This window comes from Morus notabilis, unplaced genomic scaffold (assembly GCF_000414095.1).
Source record: "Morus notabilis unplaced genomic scaffold, ASM41409v2 Scaffold1315, whole genome shotgun sequence".
Lineage (NCBI taxonomy): Eukaryota > Viridiplantae > Streptophyta > Magnoliopsida > Rosales > Moraceae > Morus > Morus notabilis.
In genome coordinates, this window is record NW_010361046.1 from 158,751 (window position 1) to 173,141 (window position 14,391).

The 14,391-nt window shown below is 35.5% G+C and overlaps 3 protein-coding genes across 3 annotated transcripts; all 3 read left to right on the plus strand.

Annotated features, from left to right (window-relative positions):
• Positions 1-1,915: 1,915 nt before the first annotated feature.
• On the plus strand, positions 1,916-7,151 carry LOC21400935 (probable galactinol--sucrose galactosyltransferase 2). Its single transcript, XM_024165712.1, has 14 exons — positions 1,916-2,381; positions 3,120-3,361; positions 3,484-3,574; positions 3,709-3,757; positions 3,906-3,997; positions 4,161-4,268; positions 4,354-4,482; positions 4,695-5,105; positions 5,189-5,330; positions 5,413-5,480; positions 5,579-5,713; positions 5,820-6,037; positions 6,416-6,504; positions 6,669-7,151. The coding sequence occupies exons 1-14, from the start codon at positions 2,068-2,070 to the stop codon at positions 6,948-6,950; spliced, it is 2,370 nt and encodes a 789-aa protein (XP_024021480.1). The 5' UTR covers positions 1,916-2,067; the 3' UTR covers positions 6,951-7,151.
• Positions 7,152-8,534: 1,383 nt separating this feature from the next.
• Positions 8,535-11,347, plus strand: LOC21400936 (ras-related protein RABB1c). Its single transcript, XM_010098199.2, has 7 exons — positions 8,535-8,596; positions 8,871-9,014; positions 9,319-9,458; positions 9,728-9,810; positions 10,313-10,517; positions 10,636-10,704; positions 11,006-11,347. The coding sequence occupies exons 2-7, from the start codon at positions 8,969-8,971 to the stop codon at positions 11,096-11,098; spliced, it is 636 nt and encodes a 211-aa protein (XP_010096501.1). The 5' UTR covers positions 8,535-8,596; positions 8,871-8,968; the 3' UTR covers positions 11,099-11,347.
• A 96-nt stretch (positions 11,348-11,443) lies between these two features.
• LOC21400937 (ras-related protein RABB1c) lies at positions 11,444-13,340 on the plus strand. Its single transcript, XM_010098200.2, has 5 exons — positions 11,444-11,491; positions 11,761-11,843; positions 12,306-12,510; positions 12,629-12,697; positions 12,999-13,340. The coding sequence occupies exons 1-5, from the start codon at positions 11,444-11,446 to the stop codon at positions 13,089-13,091; spliced, it is 498 nt and encodes a 165-aa protein (XP_010096502.1). The 3' UTR covers positions 13,092-13,340.
• Positions 13,341-14,391: the final 1,051 nt, after the last annotated feature.

Sequence of the window (14,391 nt, forward strand, 5' to 3'; positions counted from 1 at the left end):
ATGTGAGGTACAACAATAAACATTGACAGGAAAGTGTCGTGGCAGAAGGATACTAGAGCCATGATTAATACGACAATAGTGGGCTCAATACGACAACAAAGAAGTGACTAAAATAGATGCAAACGACAATAGTGGGCTCAAACGACAACAAAGAAGAGACTAAAGTATATGCAAACGACAATAGTGGGCTTAATACGACAACAAAAAGGTGACTAAAGTATATGCAAATGACAATAGTGGGCTCAAACAACAACAAAGAAGAGACTAAAGTAGATGCAAACGACAATAGTAGGCTCAACACGACAACAAAGAAGAGACTAAAGTAGATGTAAACGACAATAGTGGGCTCAATATGACAACAAAGAAGTGACTAAAATAGATGCAAACGACAATAGTAGGCTCAAACGACAACAAAGAAGAGACTAAAGTAGATGTAAACGATAATAGTTGGCTCAATACGATAGCAAAGAAAAGACTAAAGTAGATGCAAATGACAATAGTGGGCTTAGTACGACAACAAAGAAGAGACTGAAGTAGATGCAAACGACAATAGTGGGCTCAATATGAAAACAAATAAGTGAGTAGAGACAAACGACAATAGTGGGCTCAATACGACAACAAAGAAGCGACTAAAGTAGATGCAAACGATAATAGTGGGCTCAGTACGACAACGTCACAATGCAAATGACAACCAATAGCTCATCATTAAACCATTCAAAACGAGGAAGAACTGCGGTGTAACCATGGCAAATCCAGTACAAAAATGGTGTATAAAACTTCAGTAAATGGAAAAGATCATACCCGGTTCGAACCAGATGAGGACAAAGGCTGATTTGCTATCACAATCCCCAAACGCAATTGTGAGGCACCACCTACAATAGTCTGAGACCGACACTGCCAATAGTAACGTCTAGACCGAAGATGACGAGTCGATGCGAGATTCCGGCGTTTGGCTCTACATCAACGCAATATTAAGGCCAACAGAGCATGCCGGTTGCCTCGCGGCGGATGAATGGTATCCGTGATGAAGATTCAAGGGCAGGGGCTGGGAACAGTTCTAGGGTTAGGCATTCAACAAGCAATCGAAGCAAACTTGATGGAAATAGGGGAGAGTTTTACCTTTTTTCACTGCGGATCTTCCTAACGAGCCAATGACCCTTCGTTCCAATTCTTACGAATCAAGCAATCGGTTCGAGCTGCAGGGAGATCTCTGAGAGAACAAGCTTTTCAAAGTAACTTTTACAGGGAATCATTTTTTTCAGAGTGAAAATCAGAAGGGGGAGGTAGGAACGAGGGTCCAACGGGAAGAAATGACTGAGTAGCAGAAGGAACCTGCACTGTTCAACTACATGGGAGCACTGTAGAAACACATTGCAGTAATAGAAAAACTACCCGTGGGTGAAACTCATCTACTTGAGTTATCACTTGAGTTTCAAACTCGAGTTGCGTTTAATGAACGCAAAACTCAGCCCAAAATCCAACTCGAGTTGGGCTTACTTGAGTGGAATATGTGAAGTGAATGGCCCCTTGATTAATACCCTTTTAGTTAAATATTATATTAATTAAAATGATATTAATTAAGAATAAATGATAAAAATTTAAAACCATGCATTATTATTGCACTATTAAGTGTAAGTTCAGTAATTTTCTTTTTGGGAATATGATTTTGTTGCAGCCTGCAACTTGTGCTTTAACACGTTACAAGGACTCTGATCCATGTGGAGTATAGAACATAGGATGGTAACCTAGGAACTGCACCGACCAAGTTCTGACGATCTTGTTATGGCCTCAGGGCAAAAATGTCCTGAAAAAATGAGAGGACATTTAATGTCCCAAAGAAGATTTGAAAATGACAAAAGAGAAACCTTAAATGTGGCCAATAATGAGCAAGCAAAAGAAAGGCTGAATTATCCATCCTTCCTCCCTATCTTATTAGATCCAACTCACGTCACACATTCTTCACAACTCTCTCCGGCCATTTCCTACTCTTTGTAACATTCATACGTTAAAAAAAAAAAGAAAGAAAGAATCACCAGTCAATCATAAGGCAATCTTCCTAGAACAATCATGATTCAAACAACCATTTTCTCTCCGAAAGCTTTTAGACTCAATTTTCACTCCTCCCCATTTCTAGCCACTAACCAGAATGTCTTCTCACGCGGGTTTGCGCTCATTAACACAAACAAGACACGGAGACATTCCATGTTTCTTAGCTCAAAACCTGTCCTCAAAGATGGCACTCTAAGTATAAGCGGCAAAGAGGCACTGACTGAGGTTCCTGAGAATGTGGTGGTTACACCATTGACAAATTCGTCGGCATTCGTCGGTGCTACTTCAACAGATTCTAGTTCTAGACATGTTTTCAAGCTTGGAGTCATTCGGTATTCATTTATGCTTTTCCTTAATACTTAAAAGTTGATTCACATATTGGTCACTTTCTCCTACTGGCGAAAAATACAGATTTGTTTCCTCTCTCGTTGGTTAGTGAAAATCAAATGCCCTTCTTTCTTGGTTACCATTTATTAGGATTTTGAGAATGAAAATAGTCGTGATCTCGCGCATCAAAACGACAGAGGCTCCCCCCATGTCGTGATAAGCCAGCAATCTTTATTGTAGTACTTGTGCTAGAAACTTAAGGCCCGTTTAGTTCGCTGATTCGAGTTAAGATGTGACTTTATGTGAGAGCTTTTTATTGTAGTAAAAATGTTAGATGTGACTATTTTTTAAAGTTTTTTACTGTAACAAAACTTGAATTCTAAACTCAAATTAAAAAAATGAACGGGCCTTAATGTATTCGTAAATAGACACAAAAGAAACCTCATAATTGACAATGGTATAGGCAGATATGCAATATGTACTGCAATTAGACCTTCAATGCACTGGTACTTTTCAAGAAAGTTTACCGGCTGTTATTTTGACTTTTGTTCATTTTAATTTACAAGTAATGTCTATAATCCTTCATTTGAATTGTATCAGTTTACAAGTATTGTACTAGGAAAAGATAAACGGCCAAATAGCATAATGTCTAGTGATGGAAACATATATCTGCGCTTTGTATTCAATTATGTCTACAAGTGAAAGTTCTAACGGGAAGAATGTGTAATGTTTTAATGGTGCAGAGATGTCAGATTATTATGTCTATTTAAATTTAGAGTATGGTGGATGATACCAAGAATTGGTAGTTCAGGAAGTGACATTCCTGTTGAAACTCAGATGCTGCTTCTCGAAGCAAGTAAAGGGACAGATTTAGATGATCAAAATGAAACTTCTTATGCCATATTCTTGCCGGTTTTAGACGGTGAATTCAGGAGCAGCTTACAGGGAAACTCATCAAATGAACTCGAGTTCTGCGTTGAAAGTGGTAATGTAATAGTTTCAGATTTTATTTCCTTCTGTATTGCAGCTTCTCGGAGGATAAACAACAATTATTCTCTTGATATTTTAGCATAAATGACATTGGGCTTTTTATGTAATTTTATATAGGTGACCCAGAAGTTGTTACTTCAGAATCTCTAAAAGCAATTTTTGTGAATTCTGGAGATCATCCTTTTGATCTAATGCAGGAGTCTATGAAGTGGGTCAGCTTTATCAAAATTTTTTTGAGTTTGAGTAGCTAGTATCATATTGAGAAAGTTTTAAACTGTTTTTTCTTATGATTCCAATAATAAACAATAGTTGATTCTCTAATTTATTGATGACTATTTTCAGGATTCTGGAGAAATATAGTGGAACCTTTGCACATAGGGAATCCAAACAGGCAACTTAACTAACCAGTTGCATCTAGAGGTCTCAATTTTTTTGGCCTCAAAAGGGAGCAAATAATCAACATGATTGTTCATGATGGATCTTTTTTCTCTTTTCTTTTCTTTTTTTTTTTTTTTTTTTCGTTCGTTTGAATGGTGCAGACGCCTGGAATGTTAGACTACTTTGGTTGGTGTACCTGGGATGCCTTTTACCAAGACGTTAATCCTCAAGGAATCAGAAAGGGACTTGAAAGGTAAAAATAGTCTCATAAGGAGTCTTTTTACCCCAGTCAATCATTGACTTGATTCTAGTTTCTTATATTAGTCAAATTTTCTAAGTTATTATTCCTGCCTTTTTTGGGCTTTTTTTGAAAAAATCTTTAAGATCTTTCTCACCAACTAGACAAACAAACACAGTTTATCCCAAGGAGGCACTCCAGCAAAGTTTTTGATCATTGATGATGGGTGGCAAGATGTCGAAAATGAGTTCCAAAAAGAAGGGGAACCTTTTGTTGAAGGGTCGCAGTAAGTTTCCTGACATTCTCCATCTTTCTCATGTTATGTTTGGAAGCAAAAGTATGTCCTTATGATTTTGTCGAAAACCTGCAAGATTTGGGGGTCGATTGGCCAGCATCAAGGAAAACACCAAGTTCCGGAGAGCATCCAATGATGCTCAAAGTGAGGCGCCAACTGATCTAAAGAGTTTTGTTTCAGAAATCAAGAGTACTTTTGGCCTCAAGTAAGGTTTCCATACGTTCATATCTTAACATAACTAACGATGGTATTTGGAGATTATGATGCACAATTCTTGCAAAATGAGATTCATGTGAAATTCTCAGTGAAATCCATACATCTTTGTTGGTTTCTAGAAAAGGAAGTCTCTTACATTTCTACTACAAAAAAAAAAAAAAAAAAGTTTATCATTCACATTAAGTTTTTCGAAATTTTCAGGTATGTTTATATGTGGCATGCCCTATTGGGATATTGGGGAGGACTTGTTCCCAATGCCCCGGGGACCAAAAAATATAACCCAAAGTTAAAATACCCGTTGCAGTCACCTGGGAATTTGGCAAACTCGAGGGATTCAGCCATGGATGGCATGGAGAAGTATGGAGTTGGCGTAATTGATGCCGAAAAAGCACATCAGTTTCTTGATGATCTTCACAGATATCTTGTTTCACAGAATGTTGATGGGGTTAAGGTTGATGTTCAGAACATATTGGAGATGGTTTCAGCTGGTTTTGGAGGCCGGGTCTCTCTTACTAAGCAGTTCCAACAGGCACTTGAGAAGTCCATCGCAAGCAACTTTCAAGACAATAGCATAATCTGCTGCATGGGTCAAAGCAATGACTCCGTATACCAGTATATTACTCGTGCTTGTTTAAACCATAAACTACAATTATTTATCATGTTATACATTTAACACATATCTTTTGGTGTTGCAGTTCAAAAAGAAGTGCTGTAACACGAGCATCGGACGATTACTATCCCAAAAACCCGGCAACGCAGACGTTGCACGTAGCTGCTGTGGCATACAACAGCATATTTCTTGGAGAAGTTTTTGTCCCAGATTGGGACATGTTCTATGTAAGACACGAATTTCTTAACTGTTTAATTCTACTATTCCGCTTTCTTTCAGTAACTAATAATGTACTTATTGAACTTTTAGAGTCTGCATGATGCAGCTGAGTTTCATGCTGCTGCTAGAGCTGTGGGAGGTTGCGGGGTCTATGTCAGGTAAGATTCTTTTCAATACACTGCTGATATTTCTTTTGTTAAGCTTCAAAAATCCCTTACCATTTCTGTTACAACATAAATTTTTTTCAAAAAAGCAGTGATAAACCAGGCCACCACGATTTCGAGATACTTAAGAGGCTAGTACTTCCTGACGGGTCAATTCTCAGAGCAAAATACCCCGGAAGGCCCTCACGTGATTGCTTATTCATTGATCCAGTTATGGATGGAACAAAGTATGCCAACCTTTCCAATTATCTGCATAAGGGATTTTGCATGCTTCTTTTGTTTTCTTTTCTTGTTCTTTTGTTTTCTGATTAGTTTATCTGGATTTTTGTATAGTCTTCTGAAGATATGGAACTTGAACAATTGCACTGGAGTTCTAGGAGTCTTCAATTGCCAAGAAGCAGGAATTTGGCCTTGTCTTAAAAATCCTGTTAAGGCAAATGTTAATGCTGCTAAGATATCTGGGCAAGTCTCTCCTGCAGATATCGAGTATTTTGAAGAAGTTTCTGGGACACACTGGACTGGAGATTGCGCAGTCTTTTCCTTCAGCTCAGGTAAAGTTATTCTACTTTTCTATTCCAATAACATGTTGTTGGGTGTGTAGAGCCTAATTATAGCCCTCACACAGAGTTAGTACACAGTTTTGGGAATCGGAGACGATGGAAATACAAAGAGTCAAATAGGTGCAATCTTCTTTTTCATCATAGTGAAAACCTACAATGCCTAGAAGAGAACTCAACTACTATAAATTTTGTATGTGTTTGCATGCCTTCAGTTATACAATTAATCTCGTTAATAAAGGATTAGGGAGTTTAATACATAACATAGCTATAACGCATAGAACTCACACCCTTTTAGCCAAAGAAGAAGAAGAAGAAGAAAATATGTTTGATTGTGTATTACTAATTCAATGTAATCTTTATTGATTTCAGGGTCTCTGTCTAGGCTGCCAAAGGATGAATCTCTTAACATCACCTTGAAAGTTCTCCAATGTGACGTCCTTACTGTGTCTCCCATCAAGGTTTTGCTTCTCTAACTATCACATAACTATTTATACAAATTTTTTTTTTTCTTTTTCTTATGTGCTATTTGTGATTAATTTGCAGGTTTAATAACTATCACATAACTATTTATACACAATTTTTTTTTTCTTTTTCTTATGTGCTATTTGTGATTAATTTGCAGGTTTACCATCAAAACATTGAATTTGCACCTATTGGATTAGTAAACATGTACAACTCTGGTGGAGCTGTTGAGAGAATTGACTTCTTCAGCGATTCGTCGAATAACGAAATACGAATTGTGGGAAGAGGAACTGGTAGTTTTGGAGCATACTCCACTACAAAGCCCAAGCATTGTTCAATAAACTCAACGAGTGAGGAATTCAAGTACAGAAGTGAAGACAATCTTTTGACAGTGACAATTCCGGACGCAACCATTAATTGGGACATCACTTTCTATTACTGAAGCCTTCATTCTTTTTTATCAGGCAAAGCCTTAGCAACAAACTACTGCTTTTAGTAAAAATGGTGTTTATGACTTTTGAAGGGCCGCCACTAATTAGCACCAATCAAAAGAAGAATATGTCTTTTGACTTATTAGTTTGCTGTAAATATTGTCATAAAAGGCCTTAACTTAATGAAATGATGTACAAGTTGATTCATTTGATTTCTCATCAGTGTAAATTGTAAAAGCTTATATGATGCTATAAACACAAGGTCCGTTCTTTTCGCTGATTCGAGTTTTGTTACAATAAAAAGCTCTCAGAAACAGTCATATTTAACTTTTTTACTACAGTAAAAAGTTCTCACATAATATCACATCTCAACTCGAATTAAAAACTTTAATTAGCGAACTGAACGTGCCCCAGTCTCTGCTGTTTTTAAAACTTTATGTTAGCTTCTTAAGTGACAGCAGCTCTGGATAAGTACAACATCTATTGTGGTCTCTCTCCTCGATGCATGCCTCAGCACTTGAAAGGTCAAATTTTATCTCTAAATAATAGGTTTTGTCATCAATCTTCTTCCCTAAAAAAAAAAAAAAAGCTTTTTAGATAAACCCTTCTCATGGTACACAATCTTGTCGATAGTGCACATTTTTTAATGTTTGATTAAAATCTCTTTAAAGTAAAAAAGTATATAAAAGAAATAAAATTTAATGCAGATTTAACGGTCGAAAATAAAACTTAATTTATAAAGTATTTTATAATTCTCGATAAAAAAGGGTTATTTATTAGTCAACTCATAAGTTTTTTTCCCTCTCTTATTGGGGAGTACTTATCTGTTGCACGAACATATATGCTTAACAGCTAATAAAACACCTTTCATCAAGACGTAAAAGAGAGAGAACACATGTAAACCCAATTATTTACTATTATCAAGAAAATGCTTCAGAGCGCCAATTTGATCAACTATTGCTCCAACGATCAATTTGTTCACTTTAATGTATTATTATAAATTATAATTATAGTTACTTAGCAAACCTTGAAGCTTGATCACCTTCCCCACCTTTACTATATTCTGCTAGTTATTGCCCACATTCTATCTTATACATAGACTTATCCGCATATGTGAAAAATACACACTTTTGCTTCGAAAGAAAGAAGCTTCCGATCAAGCTAGAAAAATGAGGAAAAACAAGAAAAAAAAAAAAAGAAAAGAAAACACTTTAGTCCCGTTCATTTCACCGATTCGAGTTTAAAATTTGAGTTTTACTACAATAAAAAGTTCTCAGAAACAGTCATATGTGTCTAATATTTTTACTACAGTAAAAAATTCTCACATAAAGTTACATCTTAACTTAAATTAAAACTCGAATTAACGAACTAAACAGACGTTTTATTCATTTAAAAATAATAATGTAGAAGGATTTTTTTTTTTTTTTTTAGTGAAGAAGGATCGTTTTTCATTATTCTTATTTAGAGAAATATTAATTGTTATTAATGAAGAAAAAATAAATAAACAGGCTGCGTAAACTTGTGGGCCACAATAGCGTGGATTATGGGCCAATATGGGCTCTAATTTCTACTTTGTGAAATTTCTTCGCGATCGGGTGAAAGAAGAGGCGACAGCGAGGAAACGAGAGATCGGCGAGAAGAACGAGTTTGCTTCGCTGTAACGGTTCTCATTTTTAGCTTTCATTAATTCTCAATTCTCTTATACTTTGTCTTTGCCTTTTCTTTCTTTCTTCTCCTTTGCCCTTCCTTTCTTCCCAATTATACACATATACGCATATATATATATATATATATAAATTTATATACATATACACATATTTATAGTCATATAAAATATACACGCAGGCCTTGTTTGTTTCTGGTTTTAGATTTCTGTAAAAATCAATCTTTGCGATATTTTCGTGTCCTTTTTTTCTTCTTCAATTTGACAGACAAGGGAGAGAGAGAAAGATCTCGTTGATTCTCTGTCCGGCGATCCAATAAATTCCTTGTTGATTCTGACTGTTCGTAGAAGAAAAAGAAGAGGAACATGTCGTACGCGTATCTCTTCAAGTATATCATCATCGGCGATACCGGTAATCAATCGTCTTTAGATAGGAAACATCGCTATTTCTTTTTTCTTTTTTTTTTTTTGTGTGTGTGTTATTTTTCAATTTATTTAATTGAATTGCTTGCTTCTTACTTTTTTTTTTTTTTTGAATTAGCAATTCAAATTCTATGCGATTCTATCCGATGCTCGATTTCTCTCTGAATTTGAAACCGCTTTTTACATTTTTTAGGTTTTTTTTTCTTATTATTATCAGAATAGAGGCGACGATATATTCATGGTTATAAAATGGCTGAATAATTGATTATCTTCGGGGGGTTTTTTTTTGGCAGGTGTTGGGAAATCGTGCCTTCTTCTTCAGTTTACCGACAAGCGATTCCAGCCAGTGCACGATTTAACCATCGGTGTTGAGTTCGGAGCAAGGATGATCACCATTGACAATAAGCCTATTAAGCTCCAAATTTGGGACACGGTTTGTTCCTTCTTCTAATCATTCTTCCATTTTGTTACAAAATCAAATGTTAGGACTTGTTTAAAGGAATCCCCATAAATTTTTAGGACTTCAGGGGCTGAAACTTTATAACTTAGCCTTAAAGTTTGATGCTTTACCATTTTAGCAGTACAGTTTTCGTTCGAGCATATTTTTTTTCCTTCTATAACTAATTGTGAAAATGTTCTGTTTCGTGGGTTTCTGCTATCAAAGATTTATTAGATGCTGAACTGCTACTTTCAAATTTCCAGGCTGGTCAGGAGTCCTTTAGATCCATCACAAGGTCCTACTACAGAGGCGCAGCTGGTGCTTTGCTTGTCTATGATATCACCAGGTATTGTTTCTGTTAACTTGGGATCTTGATTAACTTGCAGACAAACAATAGAACGGTTTTAACTTTTGTATAGTAAGATAAGATAAGATGAGATACATGAGATCTTTATAACATGTGGGTACATATATATATATATATATATATATATTTTTAAAGAGGTCTTAATTGAATTGTACTATGGCATTTAAGTAGTTGGCTAAATCATCAAAATTTCCCCTACTTCTTAAAAACTTTGAAGTATGTGCTTTTATATTGTCATAACTCCTCCATTTGATGTGGGGCACTTTGGTTTGGTATAAAAGGTTATTTTCTCGTTTCAGTAACTCACTAGTCACTAAATCTAGTCCCTTGCTAGATTAAGGCATGAGGCACATGTATATAGTGGACATGAATGTGAAATGACTTTACATATTTTATCCACCTGCTAGTCAATGTGGCACCATGTACGACTGGTTAATGCTGTTAGTGAACTTATAGTTAATTTAAATACTTAAATTTTTAGGAGGGAAACTTTCAATCACTTGGCCAGCTGGCTGGAAGATGCGAGACAGCATGCAAATGCAAACATGTCAATAATGCTAATTGGTAATAAGTGTGATCTTGCTCATAGAAGGGCTGTTAGCACAGAGGAGGGTGAGCAATTTGCCAAGGAGCATGGGTTAATCTTCATGGAGGCGTCTGCTAAAACTGCTCAGAATGTTGAGGAGGTGACTATCCATGATGCTTGCCTATTTTGTATTTAATTTTACAAACTGGTTCTTCTTGCCTTGCAATTTCTTACCTTTACCTTATTAAACTTCCTAATTGTAAAATATTTTTGTTTAGGCATTTATCAAGACTGCTGCTACCATATATAAGAAGATTCAAGACGGAGTGTTTGATGTGTCAAATGAGGTTAGCTTTTCTTTTGTCCTTTTTCCTTTCTTCTCCTTGGTTATTATTCTTATATTTCCTCACATTTCCGTCAATCTTTTAGGTATTAAAAAAAATCTTGAAACCTTGCTTTTCTTTTTGGCGCTTTTTGTAAATGCTGTAGTTTAAATTTGTTATGCGCTTAGTGTCTACTAAACCAGTTTCGGTGATAATTAAGGTTGCTAATCTGGAATGCTTCATGATATAACGTTAAAAATTGATCATCATTTGAGTTGAGTTGTTGATGGTGCGTCTGATGCTCCATTTCTGTTATTTTTTGCAGTCTTACGGGATAAAGGTTGGATATGGTGGAATCCCTGGACCATCAGGGGGCAGAGATGGCTCCTCCTCTCAAGCTGGAGGGTGTTGCGGTTGAATTGTGACATCTCATCTTCTGCGATGAAGACAAATCTGTCTAGTTGTGTTGTTTACATTCTTTATTATCTTTTTTCTTTTCTTGGTCTGAATATTACGACTTGCTTTCTAATGCTTTAAAGAAACGAAAAAAAAAAAATGTACAATTCTTCTTGATGTCTTTTCTATTTGATTGTAAATCTAACACTTGTTTGATTCATAAGTAGATCTGTTTGGATTGGATGGAATTGCATCTTGTGATTTGTGACTATACATGGCCAGAAAGCAACCATTACATTACATTTTCATGTTGACCTTGGCCTTTTGTTTTTGCCAACTGAAAACTCATGCTGTTTTTTAATCTAACATGAACACCATTGACAATAAGCCTATTAAGCTCCAAATTTGGGACACGGTTTGTTCCTTCTTCTAATCATTCTTCCATTTTGTTACAAAATCACATGTTAGGACTTGTTTAAAGGAATCCCCATAAATTTTTAGGACTTCAGGGGCTGAAACTTTATAACTTAGCCTTAAAGTTTGATGCTTTACCATTTTAGCAGTACAGTTTTCGTTCGAGCATATTTTTTTTCCTTCTATAACTAATTGTGAAAATGTTCTGTTTCGTGGGTTTCTGCTATCAAAGATTTATTAGATGCTGAACTGCTACTTTCAAATTTCCAGGCTGGTCAGGAGTCCTTTAGATCCATCACAAGGTCCTACTACAGAGGCGCAGCTGGTGCTTTGCTTGTCTATGATATCACCAGGTATTGTTTCTGTTAACTTGGGATCTTGATTAACTTGCAGACAAAAGATGAGATACATGAGAGATTTATATAATATGTGTGCATATATATATATATATATATATATATTTTTAAAGAGGTCTTAATTGAATTGTACTATGGCATTTAAGTAGTTGGCTAAATCATCAAAATTTCCCCTACTTCTTAAAAACTTTGAAGTATGTGCTTTTATATTGTCATAACTCCTCCATTTGATGTGGGGCACTTTGGTTTGGTATAAAAGGTTATTTTCTCGTTTCAGTAACTCACTAGTCACTAAATCTAGTCCCTTGCTAGATTAAGGCATGAGGCACATGTATATAGTGGACATGAATGTGAAATGACTTTACATATTTTATCCACCTGCTAGTCAATGTGGCACCATGTACGACTGGTTAATGCTGTTAGTGAACTTATAGTTAATTTAAATACTTAAATTTTTAGGAGGGAAACTTTCAATCACTTGGCCAGCTGGCTGGAAGATGCGAGACAGCATGCAAATGCAAACATGTCAATAATGCTAATTGGTAATAAGTGTGATCTTGCTCATAGAAGGGCTGTTAGCACAGAGGAGGGTGAGCAATTTGCCAAGGAGCATGGGTTAATCTTCATGGAGGCGTCTGCTAAAACTGCTCAGAATGTTGAGGAGGTGACTATCCATGATGCTTGCCTATTTTGTATTTAATTTTACAAACTGGTTCTTCTTGCCTTGCAATTTCTTACCTTTACCTTATTAAACTTCCTAATTGTAAAATATTTTTGTTTAGGCATTTATCAAGACTGCTGCTACCATATATAAGAAGATTCAAGACGGAGTGTTTGATGTGTCAAATGAGGTTAGCTTTTCTTTTGTCCTTTTTCCTTTCTTCTCCTTGGTTATTATTCTTATATTTCCTCACATTTCCGTCAATCTTTTAGGTATTAAAAAAAATCTTGAAACCTTGCTTTTCTTTTTGGCGCTTTTTGTAAATGCTGTAGTTTAAATTTGTTATGCGCTTAGTGTCTACTAAACCAGTTTCGGTGATAATTAAGGTTGCTAATCTGGAATGCTTCATGATATAACGTTAAAAATTGATCATCATTTGAGTTGAGTTGTTGATGGTGCGTCTGATGCTCCATTTCTGTTATTTTTTGCAGTCTTACGGGATAAAGGTTGGATATGGTGGAATCCCTGGACCATCAGGGGGCAGAGATGGCTCCTCCTCTCAAGCTGGAGGGTGTTGCGGTTGAATTGTGACATCTCATCTTCTGCGATGAAGACAAATCTGTCTAGTTGTGTTGTTTACATTCTTTATTATCTTTTTTCTTTTCTTGGTCTGAATATTACGACTTGCTTTCTAATGCTTTAAAGAAACGAAAAAAAAAAAATGTACAATTCTTCTTGATGTCTTTTCTATTTGATTGTAAATCTAACACTTGTTTGATTCATAAGTAGATCTGTTTGGATTGGATGGAATTGCATCTTGTGATTTGTGACTATACATGGCCAGAAAGCAACCATTACATTACATTTTCATGTTGACCTTGGCCTTTTGTTTTTGCCAACTGAAAACTCATGCTGTTTTTTAATCTAACATGAATCTAAATTCTCACATTGGCTAAATAGACCATGGTGACAAACTTTTGCATTCGATTTAAAGGATGTTAAAGTTGAGTTGTCAGCACAACTGCAGAGTTGCCAGATAATGGTCGATGCTAATGTCTTGCTTGAAGTGTCTGGATTCTCCTACAGCATCTGCTAATCACAAGCATGTATTATTGCAGCTATAACGTTGGACCGTCCTAAGAATCCTCGGCGAAAGGAAGAAAAAAATGAAATTTGAATGTCACTTTGTAGGAAAAAAAAAAAAAAAAAAAAAAAGAAGCTCTTCTGCACCGAGATTCTTGGAATCAAACAGTTTTTTTTTTTTTTTTGAGTCCTGTTTACTATGGTTTGGACTTTGGTGTGGTTTTAAAAGACATTTAATTTACGGATTTAAAATTATAATTTAAAATTACTCTCAACATACGTATTTTTTTTATAAAAAATATTGTAACCATTTACAAATATGACATAAATTTATATCTCAAACACCCTCTTAGAGTTCAAAATTAGACATTTAATTTACGGATTTAAAATTATAATTTAAAATTACTCTCAACATACTTATTTTTTTTATAAAAAATATTGTAACCATTCACAAATATGACATAAATTTATATCTCAAACACCCTCTTAGAGTTCAAAATACGGATCCAACAAGTGGCTTTGTCAGCAACTTGGGGCTGATCAGTTGCTGCATTTCTGTTTTTTGTGACATGAATATGATCAGAATATGACGACCAAAAGGGAAAGTTAATTTCACTCCTTAGACAATTAAAGTACCGTACAACGATTTACTTCTAACGACAAGCGGCTTTTGTAGAGTTCTGCAGTTGAAATTAAAAATACTCTATCCTCCAATCACCGCTTTCTTATGTTTTGCTGTCCATTGCTGTCAATTGGCGATCTCTGATCAATTTGTAATTTCTCTTTATTTAAATATAAAAA

Coding starts and splice junctions, on each gene's coding strand:
- LOC21400935 (XM_024165712.1), top strand. CDS start 2,068: ATGATTCAAACAACCATTTTCTCTCCGAAAGCTTTTAGACTCAATTTT. Junction 5,331..5,412: donor CAGATTGGGACATGTTCTAT/GTAAGACACGAA, acceptor TTGAACTTTTAG/AGTCTGCATGATGCAGCTGA. Junction 6,038..6,415: donor AGTCTTTTCCTTCAGCTCAG/GTAAAGTTATTC, acceptor TATTGATTTCAG/GGTCTCTGTCTAGGCTGCCA.
- LOC21400936 (XM_010098199.2), top strand. CDS start 8,969: ATGTCGTACGCGTATCTCTTCAAGTATATCATCATCGGCGATACCG. Junction 9,459..9,727: donor AGCTCCAAATTTGGGACACG/GTTTGTTCCTTC, acceptor TCAAATTTCCAG/GCTGGTCAGGAGTCCTTTAG. Junction 10,705..11,005: donor TGTTTGATGTGTCAAATGAG/GTTAGCTTTTCT, acceptor TATTTTTTGCAG/TCTTACGGGATAAAGGTTGG.
- LOC21400937 (XM_010098200.2), top strand. CDS start 11,444: ATGAACACCATTGACAATAAGCCTATTAAGCTCCAAATTTGGGACACG. Junction 11,492..11,760: donor AGCTCCAAATTTGGGACACG/GTTTGTTCCTTC, acceptor TCAAATTTCCAG/GCTGGTCAGGAGTCCTTTAG. Junction 12,511..12,628: donor CTGCTCAGAATGTTGAGGAG/GTGACTATCCAT, acceptor ATTTTTGTTTAG/GCATTTATCAAGACTGCTGC.